At 38.0% G+C, this 23,161-nt stretch overlaps 1 protein-coding gene across 1 annotated transcript; it reads left to right on the top strand.

Moving 5' to 3' along the window:
* The first annotated feature begins 3,891 nt into the window (after positions 1-3,891).
* GATM (glycine amidinotransferase) lies at positions 3,892-18,599 on the top strand. The gene is made up of 9 exons (XM_086757639.1): positions 3,892-3,966; positions 4,422-4,640; positions 10,227-10,422; positions 11,627-11,817; positions 13,043-13,180; positions 13,474-13,638; positions 15,147-15,210; positions 15,327-15,443; positions 17,493-18,599. Exons 1-9 carry the CDS (start codon positions 3,898-3,900, stop codon positions 17,603-17,605), a joined length of 1,272 nt encoding a protein of 423 aa, XP_086613765.1. The 5' UTR covers positions 3,892-3,897; the 3' UTR covers positions 17,606-18,599.
* The last annotated feature ends 4,562 nt before the right edge of the window (positions 18,600-23,161 follow it).

Raw genomic sequence — 23,161 nt, 5'->3', positions numbered from 1 at the left:
AAAAAAAAAAAGTCATTTTAATATTTTGAGGTGCGTTTATTCTTCCCAACTGGAACAGTCCAGACTTTAGAACTTCAGGAACTTTGAAACTTGCTTTCTAAGAAGCATGCAGGGTTTTTCTGTTGTTTCTGATAGCTAATAGATAAGATTTGCTGTGCCAAATTCTCTTCTTGTGAATGTAGGCTGTTGGAGTTTAGCAAGTAGTATCCTTGACAAGGCACTAGAATGAACTGAACTCTCTCACAATTGTATTGGTGAACAGAGCAAGTTTCTGTAAGTAAAAGTAAAGATAAGTAAAAACTTTTGAATATAGGTAAATATTAAGACCAGCTCACACCCGGTATATGATACTAAATAATTTTGATCACTAATATAGCAGAAATATGGGTAGGAAAAGGTAAGCTGTTCCTTAACCTTAAACATCATGTCCCTCAAGTGCTTCAGGCATATTGCTATACCACATTACAAATCTAAACAACAATGCATGCTCTGAAAGGGAAATTAACATTTAAACAGTAGTATAATTTCTTGAGACTTCTGTTTCTCTAATAGATATGTGACAGAGAAAAAGGCTGAGACCAGATGCTGCCCTAAAACATAGCTGAGTTTATACTTTGATCTTTACTAACACTGGTCTTGTTGACAAAGGATAACTTCTCCCGGTTGCATGTCTCCTGTTGCTTTTTCTAATTCTAATTCTGTGGTATTAAACCAGAATTTCCCTACTCAATGTCTTATTCTCTAATGTTTTTGGACCAGAACATTGTTCTTTGTTAACTGGAACCAGATTGCTTTAAATGAATTACCTAATTATCAGAATGAGATGGTTTTACGTATACCTGCAAGGCACCATATGTCATTCAAAAATGATGGATAGAATATTACAAAAAATGCATAGAGCTTCTTTAAAAAAACAAAAGAACCACTTGCTGGTTAATCTTTATAGGTCAGATCTCAGTAAGAGCGATGTGAAGCTCCTGTTCCTGTTTCATGTTAAAATTCCATAGTGAGGTGAGGCTTGCAGTGGAAGAAAATATCTTTACTAAATCAGCACATAATTTCGAAAATAATTGCCAAGCTTTTAGGTAGTAAGCTAGCAGTTGTGTGTAATAACATTAATGATGTGATCTTTATAATAAGATTTTTGATCCGAAGAGCTCAGCACATGCTTAGTCAACCACTTAAGTAATTTTCTTGCATTTGAGAGAATGAACTTGACTTCATTTATATTTGAATAATCATTACTGCTTTTGTGATTTATGTCACTGTTAAAATGTACATTGGTAGATCAAACCTTTCTTGTAGAAGAGGAAGAAGAAGATATAAAGAGCTACCTAGTATACAGAAAGGAAAGAGGACTCTCATTTTGGTGCCAAAGAGGGAATTGTGAAGAATGACACTTCCATACACCATAAATGCAAACTGTTTGAAGTCTGTATTAGGTGTTAACGAATAAAAAGATGTAAGCAGAGAAATATAAGTAAGTGACTGCTTTAAGGAGACAAATGAGATTTTTTTCAAGTGACCCAGAAGATGCTCAAGTGATGAAAGAAATGTAGGGATACCACTAGAGTGCATTTTAGATGGTCAGCGCACTGAGAGTATTGCAGGTATCAAGGCCCATGTGAGGCAATGTGGGGGTCAAATGACTCAATGAAGGCTGGAAGGAAAATGCTATTTACCATGAGTACAGGTTTCAAGGTCAGACCAGAAATGTGCCAATTAGGAAAAGGAAAGAATTTGTGCTTTGATTGTACTTAAATGAAGATTGGCTTATGTCCAGGAGGAACTACCCCTACAGAAGGAAGAAACAGACCTCTGAGATATGGGAAAGAATGTTTTCACTGAAAAAAAAATGTGAGCAGAAAAAATGCAGTCCAGCAGAAAAATTAAAAAAAAATATAGAGCATTCAGCACAAAGCTCATTGCAATGACGGTGATGACAATTTTAGGGACCTTATAAAGCATCAAACATATGTAGTATGTAGAAAAAGAAGTATTGTGCAGAGTCAGAAAAACTATGTAAACTGAGTTGATAAAGAATGATCCAAAGGTCCAAAACTAGCTGATAAGTCAAAAAGGACAGAAGAAGAAGCAAGACCTTTGGATTTAGCCACAAGCCAATCATTAATTTTTTTAGAAGGTCAATGTGAGTAGAGTGACCTTTTCAAAATCAACTGAATCGAAGAACAAGCATTTGAGCAGAACCAGCATAAACTTAGGGGTTTTTTTTTTTAATTAAATAGATGACAAAAATTGGTAACTAGGAATTAAGTAGCATCAAGAAAATTCCTTTTTGAAACTAAAAATAATTTCCTTGTACCCTTTTTGATACAAGAATAGTGTTTGAGGCAATTATGTTACAAATCAGTCCTAACAAACTAAGATGAGCGGGTTATGAAAAAGTTCTGCAGTCATTTGAAACAGAGTAAAGCATGCATGATATCATACCAACTAAAAAATTAACTTTGCTTTAAGCAGTATGACAATTCATGGAGAGAGAACTTGCACTGTCATATTTCTCCTGGTAAAGTGTAGTGTTCACCTGTGTCAAAAGAGGCAGACTGTTGGATGATTAATTAGCCAGTAGAATAAAACTTTCTTACTCGTATATCTAAGATGTGTCAAAACTGTAACCGATTTGCTGCATTCTAGGACTGTACCTTACATTTTAATGTACTTTACTACTAGTGATGTTTACCTTTTTCCTGCTACAGATATGTCTGCTGAGTTCACCAGCACTACTTGCAATCTTACATTGTTGTAAAGTGATGTTAAGTATTATGTTCGTTCACAGCCATGCCATGCCCTACTGTACTAGCTATGGATAATGAAGCATGGGCTGAAGGAGTATTGAACAAGGCAGGGAAAATGCTAGGCACTGCATGGGCAACAAAGGCAGAACCAAAAATAATAAGGTTGAAAGAAAGATGCAGGTTTTTACAACTTTAAGCAGAATAACTCAGGCAAAACTAATTTTTGCTATGTCTGCTTTTTACTTTTGTAAGGAAAAATCAAAGGATTTAAAAGTGAACTTGTAGGCAAAGTTGGGAAAATGCAGAATAATATATCAGGCTAAGAAGGATATACTAAATGTGAGTAGAGCTGGTAGCAAACATTTCTCATTGTAGACTGCAGTCCTGTTGAGATAGAAGTATTTTTGAATATACTTCTGTTCATTTTATCATTGAGAGATTTTGCAGGGGAAAATAGGTGTATATCTACTAGGAGTTAACTGGTTTAGGTTTTATTGATGAAGTTTTTAAGATGAGTTTTCATCATATCACAATATGCATTTTGAGAAGTCAGATTTGTAAATTAAGTCTTTGGGATATTCTTGAAACACTCCTTTAGTAATTAAAGAATTAAAATATTTTTAGGTGAATAATGAAATCTTTAGGTTTTAGTCCAAAGATCTGAATTCTTAACATACAAATCGTTGGAATTTTTTGTAAAATTGCATTTCTTTTGTCTCCTACAGGTTTAGTGAAGAATATGCATATTTGATGACTAAAAATAACTGAATGATACACTGCAGTACACTTATTAGAGAAGGATTTTCAACCTAGGTGGAAATGTTCAAAGTCACATTGCTGCGAAAGAGCCATTTGTGGAAATGAAATCCAGGTATCCTGAAAGGCGCCGCCGGGCAGATTTGGGGAGTGCCTCACCCAGCTGGACTGCGCCGCCCAGGGACTGCGGCTGAGGCTGGGGCTTCGTGGCTGCAACCGCTCCTTCTTCCCAACACAGCACCCCTGAGCCCTCTGCCCTTCCCAGCAGCCGCCCCGCACGGGCCGCCCCCGCAGGCAATGGGCGGTGCGGGGGGCGTGGCGGGCCGCTATAAAGGCGGTGGGGCGGGGCAGCGCGGAGCGGTGCGGAGCTGTACTGCCGGCAGAGATGCTGCGAGTGCGGTGCTTGCGCGGGGGCAGCCGGGGAGCCGAAGCGGCGCATTACCTCGGCTCGCGGGTTGGTGCCGGGCAGATCCGCTGCTGGCGTTGAGGATGCTCTGTTGGGAAGTGGGGCGAGGGGTTTGCGGCCCCTCCGCGCCGGCGGATGCAGGCGTGCGGGGGTGGTCCGAGCGGTGCTGGGCGGGTGTCGGGTGGCTACAGGGTTTTTTTTGATTGAAGCTCACCCATGCATCCACCCAGTTCAGCAGCACGGAGTTCAGTGACTCCGGTTAGTAATGTCCATGCTGTGCTCCTCTGGGCACAACTGCCTGTATTTTAAAAGGAAAATCGTCCTTTAAGCGTCTAGTAGGCTGTGAATAAATCAGAATGGCTGTAACAAACAGCGTGTTTCTCTTAATATTCCAAATAATGTACATTGCTTTGGGATTACACTGTAAGGCATTTGTGGACTGAACCATTTCTTTTTCCTTTTTGTAAGGGAAACATAATTACCATTTTTATTTTTATTTTAAGCTTGGAAGACTCTTTACAGGATGGGTGCAGCGATCTTTCCAGAGCACCCAGGCAGCTACAGCCTCCCAGAACACCTGTGCTGCTGATGACAACAAGGCTACTAGCCCTGTGCATAAGGACTGTCCTGTTTGCTCGTACAATGAATGGGACCCACTGGAAGAGGTCATTGTGGGAAGAGCTGAAAATGCCTGTGTCCCACCTTTTTCTGTGGAGGTTAAGGTAAACAATAAACCCCCTCTTAAATAGGAAATAATGTGATTTTTATATATACAATTTGCGTAAGCTTTACAGTGCACAAGGTGTGATGTTTACTCTTGAGGATTCTTCTTTCAAACTAGTTGTTTACATCTGTGAAATTTTACAGCATAGCCATGTTGGTGGGTGATACGCTTTTTCTTTCCACTTTCACCTGAACTGGCTGTTTTAAGAGAATTCAGTAGCAGAGAGAATCTTTAATATGTACAATCTGCTCTAGAAATATTGCCCTGATGCTATCAAAGTACACACTCTAGCATTTGAGATAGTTGTTAGAGCTGGCAAAGGTTTAATTCAACTCAAAACTAAGAACACTTGAAAAAAAAGTTTAGTTTTCTACTTAATAGTCTGAGAAAGCTTGAGTTCTATAGCTGTAGACTAATAGGACCATTCTGTTTAAATAGCTCACAAGAACTCTTATGTGCTACAGTACATATTGTGTGGAAATACATACTTTTCTGTTTTTCAGAGTTTTTCTATGCCTGAAACTATGACAGTAACCTAAATAAATCCACATTTCTGTGTTCTCTGAAATGTTATGATTTAGAACAGGAACACTCAAACAATGGGCTTGCTCCAGATTTTTGTTGTGTACTTTATCTGAATTTTAAAGTTGCTAAGTATGTGTTGTTACCTGTATTTGTGGGGATGATCTTGAATTCTCTTCCAGTGTCACAGTACAGTGTTGCCTTGGAGGCAGCAGGTCATCTGTGGCTATCACAGCAAAATGAGCTGGCACACTACTTCTGCTGAAGAGACCTTAGTAAAATTTTAAAGGATATCTGGACAAAGTTGATGAGAAGACCTCAGTGGAAAAAAGAAAGGGAATTCTTCTAATCTGGCATGGAAGGAGTGACAAAGACACTGAAAATACGTTAAACGTACTGCAAATGGTAGTTTAGAGGAAGTTTGGGATGTACTTGTTGTTGAGAAGACTTCTCTTCCCCCAGCCACTTTTACGTTTGTGTACTTTACAATCTGGACTATGATTCTGAGCAAAACTGTTAGGAGGAGTGTCAATGAATTACTGCAGCTTGGAAGTTGTAATCCTCAGACAGAAGAGTAATCATTTGACTTGCATTGGGACATTTGAGATGATATCTTGGCCACAGTGAACGCAATGAAAACTTTACCACTGATTTAATTATGGCTTGTATGTACTCCTTGAGAGCTGAGGCTCAGTTACCAACCTCTGGAATCCTGTTTCATGCACTCCAAAGATAGGAGGTCCAGAAAAAGAAGTGAATGAGGATTGGCATTTCTAATATACAAGTGTACGTGTGTGCATTTATGTACTTACGGCTGTCATAATGAATGTACAGAAAGAGTAAGGGGGGAAAAAAAGTCTAACTTTGTTACATTGTAACATTAAATGAGCAAAAAAACCCTGTTCTCAAGTAGTGGCAAAGGGGCTTGCTTCAATATTAGAAAAAAATACCCTTTCAAATGTCTAACTTGCTGAAGTGTGACATGCTCTACAGCTAGTCTGGGTCTAGTGCCTGTTAAGCCATAACTAATTAAATGAGGTCAGAACTTCACTTTGTTACATGCAATATCAAAAGCTGCGTAAGGACTGTCAAAGTATAGGATTACCTCTTCAATTCAGATACCTACAGCTGGGGGTTAAAGCAAGCTTTAGCTGCCAAGTCTGAAGAATACATTGGCTGCAACAGGTTATTGTAATAGTGTGCCAGCTGAGATGTGGTTGCCTCTATTTTTCTCTGCTTTTGTCTAGAATTATGCTGTAGGAATTGCAACAGGTAACTTTACCTGGGGGTGTTGCTGAATCCAAACAGTAGTCCAAATTGTACCTTGCCAATACTGAAAGATATTAATAGATTCAGTTATTGTTCATGTCTCTGCTGTGTGGCTGAAAGGCAAGGCGTGTATGTATGTGTTGCTCCAGTGTCATACAACAGCCCAGAAGTCCCTGTTACTGTCCCTGTAAGTAACAATACTAGGGTTTAAATGTAACACATGACTTCTGCCAAGTATGAATGAGGGTCATTGGTTGTAAAAACTGCAGTTTAAAACTAGGAAATTTGAGTTGCATAAGAAAAACATGAGGCTTTGGACCTGAGACACTTTAAAAAAACCACATAACGAAGTATAATAGTTTTGCTAAATACTTGCTTTGAGGTACTACTTAGTTGTGTGTTAAGGTTGTATGCATGTTTATTTACAAAATATATAAGTGCCGGAAGCACGGCTTCATTCAAGTGCTGTCTTATACTTTGAGATGTGGTTTTGGTATGCACAAGTCTTTTTGCCATGATGTGTAGAAATGATGTGCTTGGCATAAGAAGGAGGAAGGAATGAACTGAATAGGGAGCCCTACATATCTCATTAATATTTATGAGCCGCTACTTTATTGCATTTCCTTTTGGGAGCTTGAAATGGGGTATGTAGGTTATGTAGAGGTAAATACACTATTGGGAAACATGGGAAATCTGAACTAGGAGGTTAACAACTACATTAATTAGGAAGATACCTTTTTTAAAATTAGCACTTTGGTTAAAAAAAAAAAAAAACCAAAACAACACAGATCAGATGTATTCAACTGAAGCAATTGATGCTTAGTCGGACAGTTGAGCTTTATAGCTTTGTACTCTGCAATGTTTTTCGGCATATTTTGTGAGTAATAATGCATTTTTGGTGAAGAGGTATTATTGCAGATCATTGTATCTTGAGTGAGAAGCTGAGGGAGTGTGTGCTTACTACTGATTTAGAGAAAAAGTATTTTGATCTGAATTTGTTTCAATGTCCTAAATTTAATAACTGTCTTAACTAGCCTTATGGCACATCTTGAGAGCATTAACATTGATAATGTGAGTTATTTGCCACAACAAGTGTTTAAAATATATAGCAACTATAGGGAGTAATTCTGCTGTTTCTTAAAGACAATCTTTTACTTACAGTACACTCTTAAACTTATTTCTGAAAAGAAAGGATTTTTCTTAAAGGCTGCTACAGTCTCTCAGGTACTCTCAGGCAGTAGGTTATAAGGTGCATTGAGGAGATTATTTAAAGTGATTTTCTGTGTCCTGGCCATGGTACTTTTTGAACAGTCTGAAATGAGTTGTATGTGAAATCTCAACTCTGAATGGGTATGAAAGAGATGTCCCAGTCATATATCCTGTTCCCAGTTATTCAGAAGATAGGGAATATGAGCGGTGTTATGGTGTTAACCCTTACTCTGTCTTAACTTTAAGATTGTGCCACCATATTGGTGCAAGACAAGCATCATTTCTCAGGTTTGAAAAAGAGCAGTACTAGAGGACATCTGGTGAAGAGGGGAGCTGCAACCGCTTAGGAATTAATAATATTCAAGTACATCATGGGTGGCTCTGAAAATAACTAGCTTTACTCCTTAGGACAAATTTGTGTTATTAGTACAACAGGTTTCCATAGGAATGCTAGGCACTTCTTATAATCTACATGTGACTTAGGAACAGCTGGCAAATTTGAGGTGATCAAATTACCCAAGACCTCACTTAGAGAAAAAGAATAAATCCTTTCAGGAAGCATAGGAAGAAGCTTCAGTACTGGAGGAACAGGATGGCCATGCTGAAACCTTTGCCTGGGCTCTCTCTATAAATGTTAAGGGTGTCCAAAAGGTTGAATTTTCTCATCCTTCTGTCTTACGTCTCTAGCATGAGGGCAAATATCCAGAAATAATAAAGAATACAGTGGATAGCCTGGATTGTTAAAGGAGATCAGGCATGTTTTTGGATGAATGGCCTTGCCTACTCGGGTCTCACTGACAGTACTAGCACAAGAGGAACATCATTGCATTGTTTTTGTCCAGAACATTGCTTTCAGGACTGCAGTATGAGGAGATAACCTCATGTTTGGGAGGTCAGGTTCTCCTGCATCCCTCTGCTGTCACTCATGCTGCCTGAATGAGGACTCTGAGAGGGAGTGAAGAATGAGAAGGAAGCCCTGGCCACTTGATCACGCATACCTGAACTCCTCTGCTGTCATTCAGAAGGGCTCCATATACACTAGTTTCTCTGTTGTGTTAGAGTTAGTAGAGACTCATCAAAATTGCTGCTTTCACAGCTTATAAATGTGAATTAAGTACTTCCAAAGATACATAATCAAAACAAATGATGTTACTTCAGTATATCTGGATTTTCTTAACCATAAGAAGTAGGACATTATTTCGAATTAGTTCTTAATATGAGAAGACTATAACAGGATTTCAGGAGCAGAGGATTTAGGCCTGTAAATGTTGTACTTGTTTTAATCTGACTCTGACAGGTGAATTTAGTGTCTTGCATTTTGAGACTGCTGCTGTACCTGAAGTATGTCCCCTTCTAGCCAACAAGGCATGTTACCTGTACTTGGGATGGCTTTAGAATTCCTGATTTCACCACTCTGACAGTACCAAAGTGAGGTTTTAACAAAGTGATTACTGATGCGCGCATTTTGGAGATGAGCTCAAGGTTGTTTTCATTTTAAAACATGTCTGCTAGCCTTATTAAATAGCAGAGTGTATAGGGTTTGGTGTGTTTGTACAGGTCTAGTGTAATAAGGACCAAATCAAATGGCCACTTGGCAATACTAGTCACTAAATGCTAACTGGAGTGTAATGTACTCTCTTGGTTTTCCTCTGTGATTTCATAAATAATGAGACTTTCTGTAGGGCTATAGGGCTATGGCTAAAGAGGAGAAGAGACTTCTATAAATATTTATAATAATATTTCCATCAGTAGAAACAAGTAATATAAGCTACTGATCCATCTATATAAAAAAATATGAGGAAATTAAATATCCCGAAAATCTCACCTGAAAGTCAAACTAAATTTGCAAATTTGAATGAAATGTGTACTTACTTCCCCGCATTCTAGAATGGCTTTCCATTTTTTTTTTTTCCCCCTGCTATTCCTCAGAGGACTTTTTTTTTTTTTTTTTTTTTTCCTTAAGCATCATGCCACATGTACAGTCTGTCAGCAGTGCTGAAACTGTCTGCTGGTTCAGTGAGCCTGCTTGGCACGTACAGCTGAAACTTAACTTTGTTACCCCATGTATTTGTGAAGATATCAGCCATTCACAACTAGTCTAACACCTGCACTTACAGAAGTTTAATGACTGGACACATGCACATCATAAAACATCTGAGTGAAACCTTGCCAATGGTGTGTATAAATAGAAGTAGTAAAGACAAAAAATAAAGACAGCAGAGTGCTTTCAGGATAGGGATTCTAAACCAGAAATAACCAAGCATTTATCTGGAGCATCAAAACTTCTCCCTTCCTGTTTTTTGTCTGTTTGGTTGTTTTGTCTTTTTTTCCCCACTCCTCTCTTGCCCCTTTATTTTAGAATCAGCAGGACATTAACAATTCTTAGCAACTCTTCAAAATATTGCAGGAATCAAATATAAGGCACACTACAACATGTTAGGGTCATAACACATACAAAGTCAGTAAGTCAGTCAAAGAAGAACAGGAAACTTTGAATATTAAGAATTGTGCCTCAGGCATCTGTTTCACTCTGCCAAAATAAGTGATGCTTATTCTTTGTCACTTACCTGTTCTTTTGTTTCAGGCAAACACATATGAAAAGTATTGGGTTTTTTATCAAAAATTTGGAGGCCAGAGCTTCCCCAAAGACCATTTAAAAAAAGCTATTGCTGAAATTGAAGAGATGTGCAATATTTTGAAACAAGAAGGTGTAATTGTCAAGAGGCCTGATCCAATTGACTGGTCTATGAAGTATAAAACACCTGACTTTGAGTCTACAGGTAAATGTTCTTCCATTGTTGAAGGCCCTATCTGTTTTGCTCTTGTCCGAGACATTTTGGATGTCATCTAGTCTACCTTCTTGCTTGGAGCAGGATTATTGCCAGTTCTAGATGAGTGCAGTAATGGCTTTGTGTAGATATGATTTGGAAAAATCTCCAGGGATGGGGATTCTGCCACCTAGTGCGCTGACCTATTTGTGCTGCATGGACTTCCCAATGAAAGGTGTTTCCTGAATACCTAATCTGAACTTCCCACACTGTCATCTGTTGCCAGATTCCCTTGCTGTGTTGTCACTGCCTAATGGCCCTGAAAGTAGCTGTAGCCTGTTACTACTTTGAACCCTACTTGCCACATGAAATATGCTGAGGTCCCTCCACTTCTCCTTCCAGGTCATATGCAGTAAGGCCCCCCTGACTGTCTTGATGGGCTTTGTTGGATCTTAGAGTTAGATCCATTTTGATCTATGAATGCCAAAGCTGGAAACAGTTTTCCAGGAGGATCCTCACTAGTGTCAAGGAAATTTGAATGTCCCTTTACCTACTGGCCACATTCCTCCTTGTATAGCACAATATGGCTTTGGTTATTTGTAGTGAGAGCACAGCAGCTTATGCTCAGTTTTGCATCAAGCGTAGTCTCCAGGCTCCTTTCATGTCAAATGTGTTCTTAAGTTGCTCTAGTAGAATTCAAATTCATTAGGGAACAGATAAGATAATTAAAAGTCTAATGGGGCTGCTCCCTCCACTAGTTCTGTGTTGCATCAAATTCCTCTTCCATGCTATTACTTTTTAAAAGGATGGCATATGAAGAAATTAGGTCCACTGGGAGAACTTGCTACCCATTGTCACCTTTTAAAGTCATCTGAGTAATTAATAAGCATTTGTCTGGTTAATTTCCATTAACCAAAGTAAGAAGTGGAGACTTGTAGATTGTGGGTGGCTTTCAACTAGCCATGAACTTGTTAGGAGTGAGGCTTTGTAACAAAATCTTGCATGTATTTTGAACAAAAAATGTCACTTTGTAAAGGTACTGGAGAATGTAAGGACCTCAAATTATGCACTGGTTTCTTAACTTCTTTTTTTAAAGATGCTTTTTGCCAGTCTTTTGAATAGAAATAATGGTAAAAAGGAGGGTGAAAAGTGAGTAAGCTGAAAGAGTTGAGAAAAGCATATCTGTCTTGTAGGTTAATGGCCTTTTTCCTTTCAGGTATGTATGCTGCCATGCCAAGAGACATCCTGCTGGTGGTGGGAAATGAAATTATTGAAGCGCCTATGGCTTGGCGTGCTCGGTTCTTTGAGTACAGAGCATACAGACGAATAATCAAAGACTATTTCAACGGTGGTGCTAAGTGGACAACTGCCCCGAAACCCACAATGGCAGATGAGCTCTATGATCAGGTATTCTTCTAATTTTGCTTCAGAACTTCAGTTCTGGTTATACAGAATTTTTTTTTTTGGTAGTTTCAACCTGATATCTAGGCTTCACAAAACTGGGGGGAACAGGAGGTGTGAAACAAAACAACTCTAGAAATCTGTGGCTTTTCTAATGTACGCAGATATTTTGTAGCCTTTCCAGGTGAAGCTGAGTATGTGCAATTAGGGAATAAGAAACAGGAAGTTGTGCCTATTGAATTCAAGTCTGCTTTGAATTGTTTTGATTACTGGCTGTAACTTAGCATCCCTAAAGAGGAAAGCAGACTAGAAAGACATCACAAAGATTACTTTGAAGAACTGAGATTCCCTGAGTGTATCAGGAAAGTGGGAAGGAATATATATTTTGTCACAGAAAAGAACCCTCATAGTCCTTGTTTTGCATGATGATTAGTCTTTTTGAAAATTACATAAATGAAATAGTGGAGGATCTAAACTGTGAGTATTTACTTTCCAAATATTTAAGTGAATATTATCTTTTTTTTTTCTTTTGTAACTATTTTGACCTGGACAATTTTGGTAGTTTCCTATAGGCCCCCAAATGCACTGAGACCTTGGTAAGAGCATCTACAATAAATGCAGTAAAACTAGTTGTGAAATTATATATATCTTTATATATTTATATATCTATCTTTCTGGGAACAGTGATATTTTATCAATGATGCAAAGAAGTCTGTTAAAATTACTTCAGAGTAGTCTGTCAGTATTAGGAAACTTCCAGAGCCTGTTCTAAAGCATGCTTACTTATCTAGTAGTTCTTGTGCTGGTTTTCTTTCACCTTATTTCTTCTTAATTGCATTGTTTAATTCTAAAATCTATTTAAGTTCCTGAAGATCTACCTTCTAGTTTGAAGTACTGTTCCACACTTAAATGTGGAAAATGTAGGGACTCCACCTTTGTTAGGAAATACTTGCATACCAGTATTTCTGTTGCTGTGCAGTGATTTGTTAAACTTATAGTTAAACTCTACTGGTAATGAATACTTTTGATCCAGAAGCCAGAATATTATAGAGACAGTGGCTCGGGAGAGCAGTTAACTTCTTGTTATAACTATTGTCTCTTATCTCACGGCCTATTCTTTAATGTATCAATATATTTTCTTAATTTCAAAATACTCTTCAGTAGCAAATAATTTGAAAACTTTCCCTTACCATCTCCAGCCTAAAGTTGTTATTCCTTATTCTAAAACTAGGATTATCCAATCCGCTCTGTTGAAGACAGGCATAAACTGGCTGCTCAGGGAAAATTTGTAACTACTGAATTTGAGCCATGCTTTGATGCTGCTGACTTCATTAGAGCTGGAAGAGATATCTTTGTACAAAGGAGCCAGGTAAACAAAGGTTTCTTCAATAGTTTTGGTATTTATCTTAATGATTGATACCTTTATTTATGTCTTTTTGAATTCCTGAACAGCATTAAAATAATAGTGTTGACAAAATAAGTTGCTATCCATAGAATGCCTGATATATAAGATAGGACTGTCTTACAGCTAAGAGGGTAGCTAAAGGCACAAACTTCTGTTATTTTGGCTTTAAATATTTAATTAAATAAAACTTTAGATAAACTAAACTTAGATGCAGTATGTATTCTAGCCTAGAGAAAATTACTTTGTCTTATTTTCAGGTTACAAATTACATGGGCATTGAATGGATGAGGCGACATCTTGCACCAGACTACAGAGTACATATAATATCCTTTAAGGATCCTAATCCTATGCACATTGATGCCACTTTTAATATCATTGGTCCTGGCCTTGTGCTCTCTAACCCAGACCGTCCATGTCATCAGGTAAGAGTGTAGCTGTGTTTTGAGTTTAAAAATAACTCAGCTGGATTAGGTTCCTGCTGGATAATTGCTAATCCATAAGTTTATTTTGTATACACTTGAATAACATTAAATTATTGAATTTAAATAGCACTCATAGTTATTCAGGAACTTATAGATGTATTTGTATCTTGACTGTAGAACTTTCTGAGCAGTGCAGTGACCATTGCTCTTCCCCAGTTTTCTGCTGCTGCTTTTTGCTTTCTTCCTGTGAGGCTAAGGGGCTGTGTTTGTGTTATATATGATGGAAGTGATCTATTTTGTAATAATGTAGTATCAAAGCAAGTACATAAGATATACTACTTCTCTGAACACTTCCACTACTTAAATATGTTAAGTGTATCCAAGGAGAAATTGGGGGGTTTCTGCTGCTCAGATGAGTTATCTCCCTTTTTATTCCTATTTTGGAAGCCTTTCCTTTGGTATTGTTAACTGTACTAATGGCATGAGGCTGGTAATAGCAATATTAGTCTCTTCTCAGCAAGCGGCTTCAACATAAATGGTCCTATTGACTTACTGCCTCTTGTAATATCCATTGTGAGAATATATTTTTTGAAACAATCAGTCTTTTCCTCCCCTTTTCCCTTCCTCTGTTTTTCATATTTTACTTCCAAGAGGAGGATCCTGGTCTCCTTGTGTTAAACGCATGTGCTGGAAAACTGCTGTCTGTGTAGGCAGGAAAGATAGATGCAGCTTGCTTTCATAAAAACTGGTTTGGTAGTTCTGGATGGCCAGGAAATGGCGGGGGAGGTGCACGTGAAAATGGGCTTCTGTTTAAAATCCTGGCAGGGCAGGCTAGTTATTGAGTTTTCAGGATCGGAGCTCCACCTCGTGGTAACACTTGAGCAAAGAACTCTTCCAAGCATGCAGGCAGTGAAGTTGAAGTCAATTCCACTTAGCCAAATTATACTCTTCTTAATTTGTGTCTCTAAGAATTACACAATTAAGTTAGAAATATTTCCTAGGATGCCTTTATTTTGTTCCTATTGTTAAATAAACTGCATATTAAATTTTTGTAAAGCATGACACAAACATAAAATTGTTGTATTTTTGGTGGTTTTGTTTCTAGAAATGGCAGTGTAATTAATATAAATGGCTTTTACAGTCATATGGGAAGAAATAATACCAAAAATAAAGAATTGAATACTTTTGCACTGTTACTAATATTTTTACACAGGTTCTGAACTGCATGTGTTACCTTCTGTCTTTAATGTATCTTAGTATACCTAGCATATATAAAACCAGTAGAAATAAATGCTAGTGGTATGCAAAGTTTGAAAAGGCTTTTAAAAAAAAATGCTTGTATGAAAATTTGCTTTATAGATCGAACTCGAATCAGGGCAAGAGTAGTGAATGGAGGGAAGGAGATGGCATGTATATTGAAGTAGCCTGAGAAAATGTGGCATAGGTTGGAGGACATAATGTGATACTTTAAGAACCCTGTTTAGAATCTAATTAAATTGCTCTTTCAGATTGAGCTCTTCAAGAAAGCAGGCTGGACCGTGATTCGCCCCCCAGTGCCACTCATCCCAGATGGTATATTCATTCTTTCTTCCCTAAGAATTCCAAGAGTATTCTTGAGAGTATTAATACAGGGCACCATTAGTACAAAATCTACAATTATTGTAGAAGGTTCATTCTCATATGTTTAGATCACCCACTGTGGATGTCTTCTAAATGGCTCTCCATGAATGTCCTAATGCTGGATGAGAAACGGGTGATGGTGGATGCCAATGAGACATCAATTCAGAAGATGTTTGAAAATCTGGGTATGTCCTAACATATTTCAACACATACTTAAACAAAATTATCTTAATACCAGCTATGCACATCAGGATGAATGGAGGTTTCACTTCAAATAGTTAAAGCAGCCAGCACTGGAAAAGATACTGAAACAATTGGATTAGCAAGTAAGAATCATTCAGAGATTTCTCTCCTGAATACTTCAGTCATGTGAATATGGGCTTCTTACATCTTGTGCCCCCTACAGCTTGCAGCAAATAAAGGTGTGAGTAGCAATTAAAGTTACTGCTAGCATGCTTTTGAATGAGCTTTTTAATGTAAAACTGTCTGTTCAATTTGGAGGTCAAAATCTGCCTTGGAGAGGTTAAGTGCTCATATTGCTGAGTGTTGTAGAGCTGGCTATCCCTCATTTTCAAAATGTTTTCAGATTTTTCTAGTTTCAAACTCATTGTACTCTAAACTGTTAAATTAAGACCACTTAACCCAGGTGTTTCTGCTAATTTATGGAGAATCTCTGTCCTGTGAGATGGAACTCTGTGACAGGGTGGAATTCCTTTAGATATGCAGTGGCAGGAGAACTGTACTTGAATATAAAATGTGGAAATCTTATGCACAGCTAACTGCAAAGACCAATAGTACAGACTTAAAAATCTGAACTCATGCAGTTAATCCAACTGCCTCCAGTACTCTGGGAGGGAAGGATGTAGGTAGATCTACTTGTGCCTCATAGTTGGTTAGTAGGAGGGTAGCCAGATTACTTTGATGCTACAGCCAGCTGACTGTTGCTGCATGGTGATGTAAAAGTTGGCAGGGTAGAAAGAAGACTGGTGGGTAAATGAGAAGTCAAGGGAAGCGAGGGATCATTGTATTGCGGAGTAAAAGATAATACTCCTCTGTAGCAGAAAACTCCTTTAAAGGGAGAAAAAAGTAATGGGAAGGAGAGAATGATCCAAAGGTGGAAGATGGCAACTGTGAACCTAGAAGAAGGGTTAGTGCCTAGAAGAATAATGTGAGTGCACTTATTGAAGCTTCCCTCAAATCATAGTAAGAACTACGCAATCTAATGCTCTCATCTGCTTTTAAAGACTGGCTATACAACCTTTAGTGAATCACTTAGCTTTTTGCTCTTAGGTTTTTTTTTTTTTAATTCTTTGCATGACCAAGGAGCTGAGGATTTATAAATGCTTGGAGGTACTTAAAACAAAACAAAACAAAACAAAAAAAAACCCAAACCAACAAAAAACAAACAAACAAAAAAACCCCAAAAAACTCCAAAACCAAAAAGGTTATTAATGCTAATCATGATATGTCTTTCTCACTTGAACTTCAGTTTGTGTGAGTTCTAAATAAATTCCTATTAAGTCAGTAAGTTCCTAGAACTGAGATGGGTCTACTGGGAACAAAACTATTACTGACCTAGATGATGGATTCTGCTGAGCTGCTCCTGAAAATACCAAGAAGCAAAAAGGCAAACTTCATAACAGAAGTGTCTTCTGATACTAGTCCATCTGTCAGAACTTTGTATAAGCAGAGACACAGCTGAAACATCAGAGCTGAAAAGTGGGATGAAGTTTAACCTAGGTAGTAAGTATAACAGCCTCTTTCCCCTTTCAGAGAAAGAGGGATTCAGAGTTCTGTATTTTGAATGCTGCTTTTCTTGAAAGGCACTTGAAAGAGCAAATTCAGTGTCTGAACCATAAATGCTCACACAAATTTATGTACGTAAATGTGCGCTGGTCATATATTGTAGCAGAATTCCAGCTAATTCTTCACATACCACAAAAACTGAATTTTTCTTTTTATTACTGGCATATCATAACACATCAAACACCAGCTGTGCTCCAGGCACTATATATTCCTGAGGGTATTGCTGGAATAAACAAGCCAGCTATGTTCCTAGCTTGTTCTCTGCCTAGAACTTGGGAAAATAAATTCTTAACAAATTAGTAGGAAATACTTTCTGTACTTGCATCTAGCCACATGATCTGATGAAGCATTATCAAATGTTCTGATCAAAGCTTACCACATGAATTTGAGATTTTAATTTTCAAGTATGCAATGTATGTTTCTTGCAGGCATTTCTACAATTAAAGTGAATATTCGTCATGCCAATTCCTTGGGAGGTGGTTTCCATTGCTGGACATGTGATATCCGCCGCCGTGGTACCCTTCAATCTTATTTTGACTAGTTATGAACCAGATAAGCAGCAATTGTTCAGCTTCTAAAATAAGCATAGGAAACTAACAAATTGATTTCACTTTTGTTAAAACAACTGCATGAGCTCTAGTGCTTGATCAGTGGTGTCCTTACAGTGGTCTGGTAAATGATTTATTCTTACATAGTCTTCACTTTCAGCAGTGCAATTGAAACTACTTCCATCAGCAATACAGGTTTTCTGGCTGGCTTTTTAAAAGACATCCGTCATTTCTGAAGCCTTTTCACACTGGCTTTGAATGTAAAAACTTGACAAGATAGCTAAAGGGTCTTGCTAGCATAGCTTGGCCACTAATGTTGGACATCTACCTCTGTCTAGTACTCTCTCAAATAGGCAGCTTGAAATGTTAAACTTAAGTAAACATTTCTTATTCCTTTTAATCAGTCTGTTATTCTAATATATTAGTGTTTAATGAAGTTAAAATAGATGCAACTGTACAGATCTCGTAGGGAACCAATTAATTCTATAATGTTTTTCATGTTGAGGCATACAGATATTGACAGAGAATTTCCAGTATGATCTAACTTTTAAAATATGTTCACTTACTTGCCATTTTCTTCTGATATATTTGTTGTGCATCTGAATACTTTTTTATATTGCTTTTTGTATTGCTGAAATTGGTTTTATTTAACTTTTTAAATGTACAAATGGTAGCTAATAGTCTGCTTGTACAGGTTTCACTCTGAATTGTTTACATAACTTAAAAAAAGCACAAAACAAACAAAAACCCACCAACACCACCCCTCTAACCCTAGCCCTCTAACATCTTACAACCTCTTTTTCCTCCAACTGTAGCAGATACATCTTTATATCAAACATGCCAGATGCTGAATATGTACTTGTTATGCTAATAAAGTTTTGGTTTTTTTTTTTGCGTTCTTAATTTGTTGCCCTTCTGAAAATGAGTAAGCATGAAATGTCTGGATGGGTAGATGTTTGTAGAATACACATAGAAATATAAAATACACATGGGTGTTTTTTCTGTAAAATGTGTAACATCTTAGGCCCTTGTATAATGCAGAAAACCCTTGTACTACATTGTTCATATAGTATGTTTCTGCTTCTCTTTTGCACAGAAGTATGACTGGTGGGGGAAAGTAACACTAACAGATGTTTCTTATCAGAGTCTGGAGGAATCTATTACTTCATACAATTTAGAGCAACTTGATAGAAAGGTCAGATGTCAGGTATAACATGACTCATATAAACTAGCCCTATGGCCATATCTTACCTAGGGTTGGATAGGACTAAACAGATTATATTGTCAGCAATCTAGAGTGCTTTAAGATCTGCCACACTGGAAAAGTTAGAGACAGCTGCCAGCACTTGACCAGGTAGAGGTGGTCCCTCTTTTCCCTTTAAAAATCAAGGCTCTTTAGACAATGGAAATTAATCTGAGTCTTCCTGTAACCAGGCTTTGCTTTTCCCATAGTGATAGCAGAGCTGGACAGCTGGGTAAAGGAGCATGTGCAGCAGGTCCTCTTTCCCATTGTTCTGCATGCTGTAGTGCTGAAATGATATCTGTGTTTTTGTGCTTGGCATAAGATATCAAAAGATACAACTGAAATCATTAAAAATTCTGGCTAAAGGTGATTAGTGGCAGGCTGCATGCATCCCTCATACCTCCAGGATTAAGGAGACTATTTTCATACCATGTTATACATGACCCCTACTTGACAGGGCAGTGATGCTTTATATGAGCATTACAAATGCTCTCATTTCATCTCCTTGTACTATTCTGAAGCAATTGCAGTACAAGACCATCACAATTTCTTTTTTTGAAGGATATGAGTGACCTCCAGTGACTAAAGTACTGCATGTGCCATGACCTTAATGTTCCCTTTCTCTGGAAAACATGCTGTTGTATGCTCTGATGTGTTCTGTCATTTGTTTCTTGTTCTTTGGAGCAAGAGAAAAGGAAGGATTGGTGGGGCTGTGTGCCTGTTTATTCTGATAATGAAGGTGTAGTTCCTTCAAAAAAAGCATAGACTGGAGATTTTGATGTCACAGGGAAGCACTCAAGACATTTAACTTTAGTATTAGACTAAGAGCTTAAGTTTTGTTCCTAACAAATGCTTGAACTCTGTAGTTTTTCAGTTACAACCATTCATGTGCTATTCTGATTTGCAGTGTTCAATTAAGGCATAGGTATCCAATGGTGAACATGACTGAAAAATTGTAAGGAACCTTGGTTAGTTAGTTGTACCCATCTGGCAGAAATGCAAATGGCAGAAAATCCAGCAAGGACTGTAAATGACCCTGTGTGTTAAATTCTATTTTTTTTTCCTGTTTGAGGGGAAAAATGCTAGAATTATTCTTTAGCCTTTTCTGTTTTGTATAGATTCTCACCACTGTGATTTTCAGGCTCTGTTCCTTGTAGGCTGTTTGTTTTCAGCCATGTGATAAATTTCCATGGAACCATGGACTCCTTTTTGAGCCTGCTCATCACTTACTTGTTTTCCTAGGGTTTTAAAGAAAGTATAGTAATTATTACTTTGATGACAAATACATAAACTCTAATGCTGGAACAAAGCTGTCTTTACAGCAGGCCTATGAATATGTCTCACTGATTTTTTTTTTTTTTTTTTCCTCCTTGAGTTCATTTTAGGAAGCTGAAAAAAACCAGCCCAACCAAACAAAAGTACTGACTAGGAAGTTCAGGCTTGTAGTTTAACAGGAAAGCAATGTTTTTACTATGCTTTCCTATTTAGACCATGACCAAAAAAAAACAGATTTCTAAGTTTCTAATGCCCTAGTTTAGCTTTAGTGTTCTTATTTCTAATACTCACTTGAAGAGCTGCTTCAAGAATTAACATAACTTTTCTTTTGTAACCAGGTATTTTGTTGCTTTACTTAGGTTAACTTAATACATAGATTATATTAACTTAGGTTAACTTAATACTCAGCTGGAATTGCTCCCTTTCTTGTACCCTTTTGGGCAAACTGAATTGTGTTTAAAAAAATCTGGGTGTAGTCTCAAAGGATCAGAATTTTTCTTTTCCATTCATAGTTCCCTAGGTTATGCTTGGTAGGACTTTAGAAAAGGATATTATTCAGCACCAAATTTACGTGCCAAAACTCTGACCTTATAAATGTTTCAGCCTTTTCCCAACTTTTTTTTTGCTTATTCCTTATCAAATGCTCTTTTTTTTTTTTTTTTTTTTTTTTTTTTTTTAACCTTAAACTGTACATACAATACCAAGTCTTCCAGCCTGGAAACCACCAGTATGCTTCTGAAGTTTGGTGGGTTTTTTTTTGTTTTTGGTTTGTTTGTTTTTTTTTCTGCTGGTAATACAAGTTCTTTTACCTAATCCTTGGAGGTTTTGACTCTTTTGTGAATAGACTTGTCTCTTAAGTTACCTTTTCTTCAACAATGAAGGCAGAGGAGCTGTTCATATGAGCAGAAGCTTTCTGTTCAATTTCAGCAGTAGTGTCAGAACACAGATTGGAGAGACACACTAGCAGAAATGCACTGACATGAGGAAGCATTACTACCATCATTTTGGGACAGAGGATTTGGTGGTGTGAATATTTTTGAGACCACCTCAGACCTGATTCCTTCACTGACCTTCATTTCCACATAACGTAACAGGGAACCACAGTTAAGTACTCCATGAAGTACAGCAATGGTTGAACAATAAATTCCTGGAAACTGCTCCAGCCTACAACAGTGCTGAAGACTACCTGGAAGCCCTGTATGATCCTGTGTAAGTCTTGTGCAACACAGGACTAGGGAGGACAAAGTTTTTTTTTTCTCTCCTGGAACTGCAGTATTTTCCCACCAGCACAGGGACTATGAGAATTTATTCACAGGTATGTTTACAAATGTCCCTGGGGTGGATATGTATGTCTGTATTACCAAATGTAAAATTACTGTCTCTCACAATTTCTTCTGTCAGTGTTGTTTGGAGATATGATTGCACCACTACAGGAGAGAATTTATGAAGTGGACAATGCAATGATTAAAAAATTTCAAAGGTAAATGTTAATGTTCTAGTTGGCTTTGTAGTGGAAGAACTTGAAAAATGCTGACGAGAAGCAACATTTTCCTCAGTAACCCATTCAAGAGGGAGTAATACAGAGGCAGCAAAACCTTAAGAGAAATGATGAAGGGAACATGATACATCATATTGTTACAGTGGATGCCACCACATAATACCCATATGTATAATCTTCTGAGTTATTTTTGTTCTTGCAGAGAGGGAGGTCAGCCCATGTCACAGTTGGTTTTGGTTAGGCAAGACCCTGGAAATAGGGATCTATGGTGAGAAAAAGAAGGGCTTAGCTTCTGCCTTGATATCTAATTACAAGCAATTCTTTGAGGACAAATTACTTGTGGCCAATAGGATACTATTGGCTGGAGGAAGCAGGCATGATGGTGTTCGACCATCTCTGTTCCAGGCTGCACTTTATATCTAAATAAAACAAATTAAATATGAGCTGGACTTGAATTCTCCATAATTCATTTTTCACTGGTTGAGAAGGCCTTAAATACATGCTGTAGCTTGGCAGAAGGTCAGCTTCAGCTTTCAAAACAGACACTGCCATCAAAAGAAGCAGCAGAAACACAGACTTGACAGGGAGACCTAAAACACTGCATCCGTTGGCGCCGTAAGGATAGGTGATCAATCAGTTCCTTAATGCACAGAGAGTTTTACAGGGCAGGCTCGGCTCAGCTCAGCTGCAGGGAATTAGCCAACCACTCCCTGGCAGGGGCCCTGGGCAGCTGGGGTTGTCCTGTTTTGCTCCTGAAACTCAGCTGTAGTGAGTTCACTGGTTATGAGAAGCCACATGTATTTGCCGAGGTGCCTGTAATAAAGATTCTTCATGTCTGTTTTTCAGGTAAGATACAATTCTTAAAAGTACCAGCACCAAACCAGAGAGGATATGGAAAGAAGGTAAAGTCTCTGAGGCAGGGATCACCTCCTGCTGTGTATCTGTAGTTTGTGGTTGGAAACACTAAATGTCAATATGATACAAAGCTGGGGAAGGTGGTGTTTTTTTGCCCTACTTAGTGGAGAAAAGGGAAAGAATGGTTTTCTCCAGTCAGTTGCTTTGGGGCTGTGTCTGTGCCAGCAGAAAATGGTTGTTTATTATGTTGGTATCTCCTGAATGTTTCTGCTGTCTAGCTTAAAATACTCTCTTTGGGCATCCATATCATTGATAACCCAAAATGCAAAGCTCGGTGGACAGTTCTGCAACTGCTGTGTTAATGCTTAAAAAGGGTAGGCTGATGTCTACATGCCTCTGTGTAAAATTAGTCTTGGTTTTTAGATAAAAAATTAGACCCACTGGGAAGTATCATTTTTCCTCTGTTTTTATGCAGTGCTGGTGGAAATCAGATTGTTGGATCCACAGACAATTCTGCTAGTCAAATGCTGGAGCTGAATTCCCCGTTCCAGCCTCCTAGACTGGCTGAGGCTCTTTACCCCTGCTAGGGTGAGAACCTGGTGTGTTCAGCTGTGCTGAAGCTGTTGGGATGCCCCTCAGCCTCCAGCATTTATCACTTCCCAAGAGGGTCTGCTTCTG

The sequence above is a fragment of the Chlamydotis macqueenii genome, chromosome 12, assembly GCF_036417535.1.
Source record: "Chlamydotis macqueenii isolate bChlMac1 chromosome 12, bChlMac1.mat, whole genome shotgun sequence".
NCBI classification, from domain to species: domain Eukaryota; kingdom Metazoa; phylum Chordata; class Aves; order Otidiformes; family Otididae; genus Chlamydotis; species Chlamydotis macqueenii.
This window is presented reverse-complemented; position numbering and strand designations above follow the sequence as displayed.

Coding starts and splice junctions, on each gene's coding strand:
- GATM (XM_086757639.1), top strand. CDS start 3,898: ATGCTGCGAGTGCGGTGCTTGCGCGGGGGCAGCCGGGGAGCCGAAGCG. Junction 11,818..13,042: donor CAGATGAGCTCTATGATCAG/GTATTCTTCTAA, acceptor TTCTAAAACTAG/GATTATCCAATCCGCTCTGT. Junction 13,639..15,146: donor CAGACCGTCCATGTCATCAG/GTAAGAGTGTAG, acceptor TTGCTCTTTCAG/ATTGAGCTCTTCAAGAAAGC.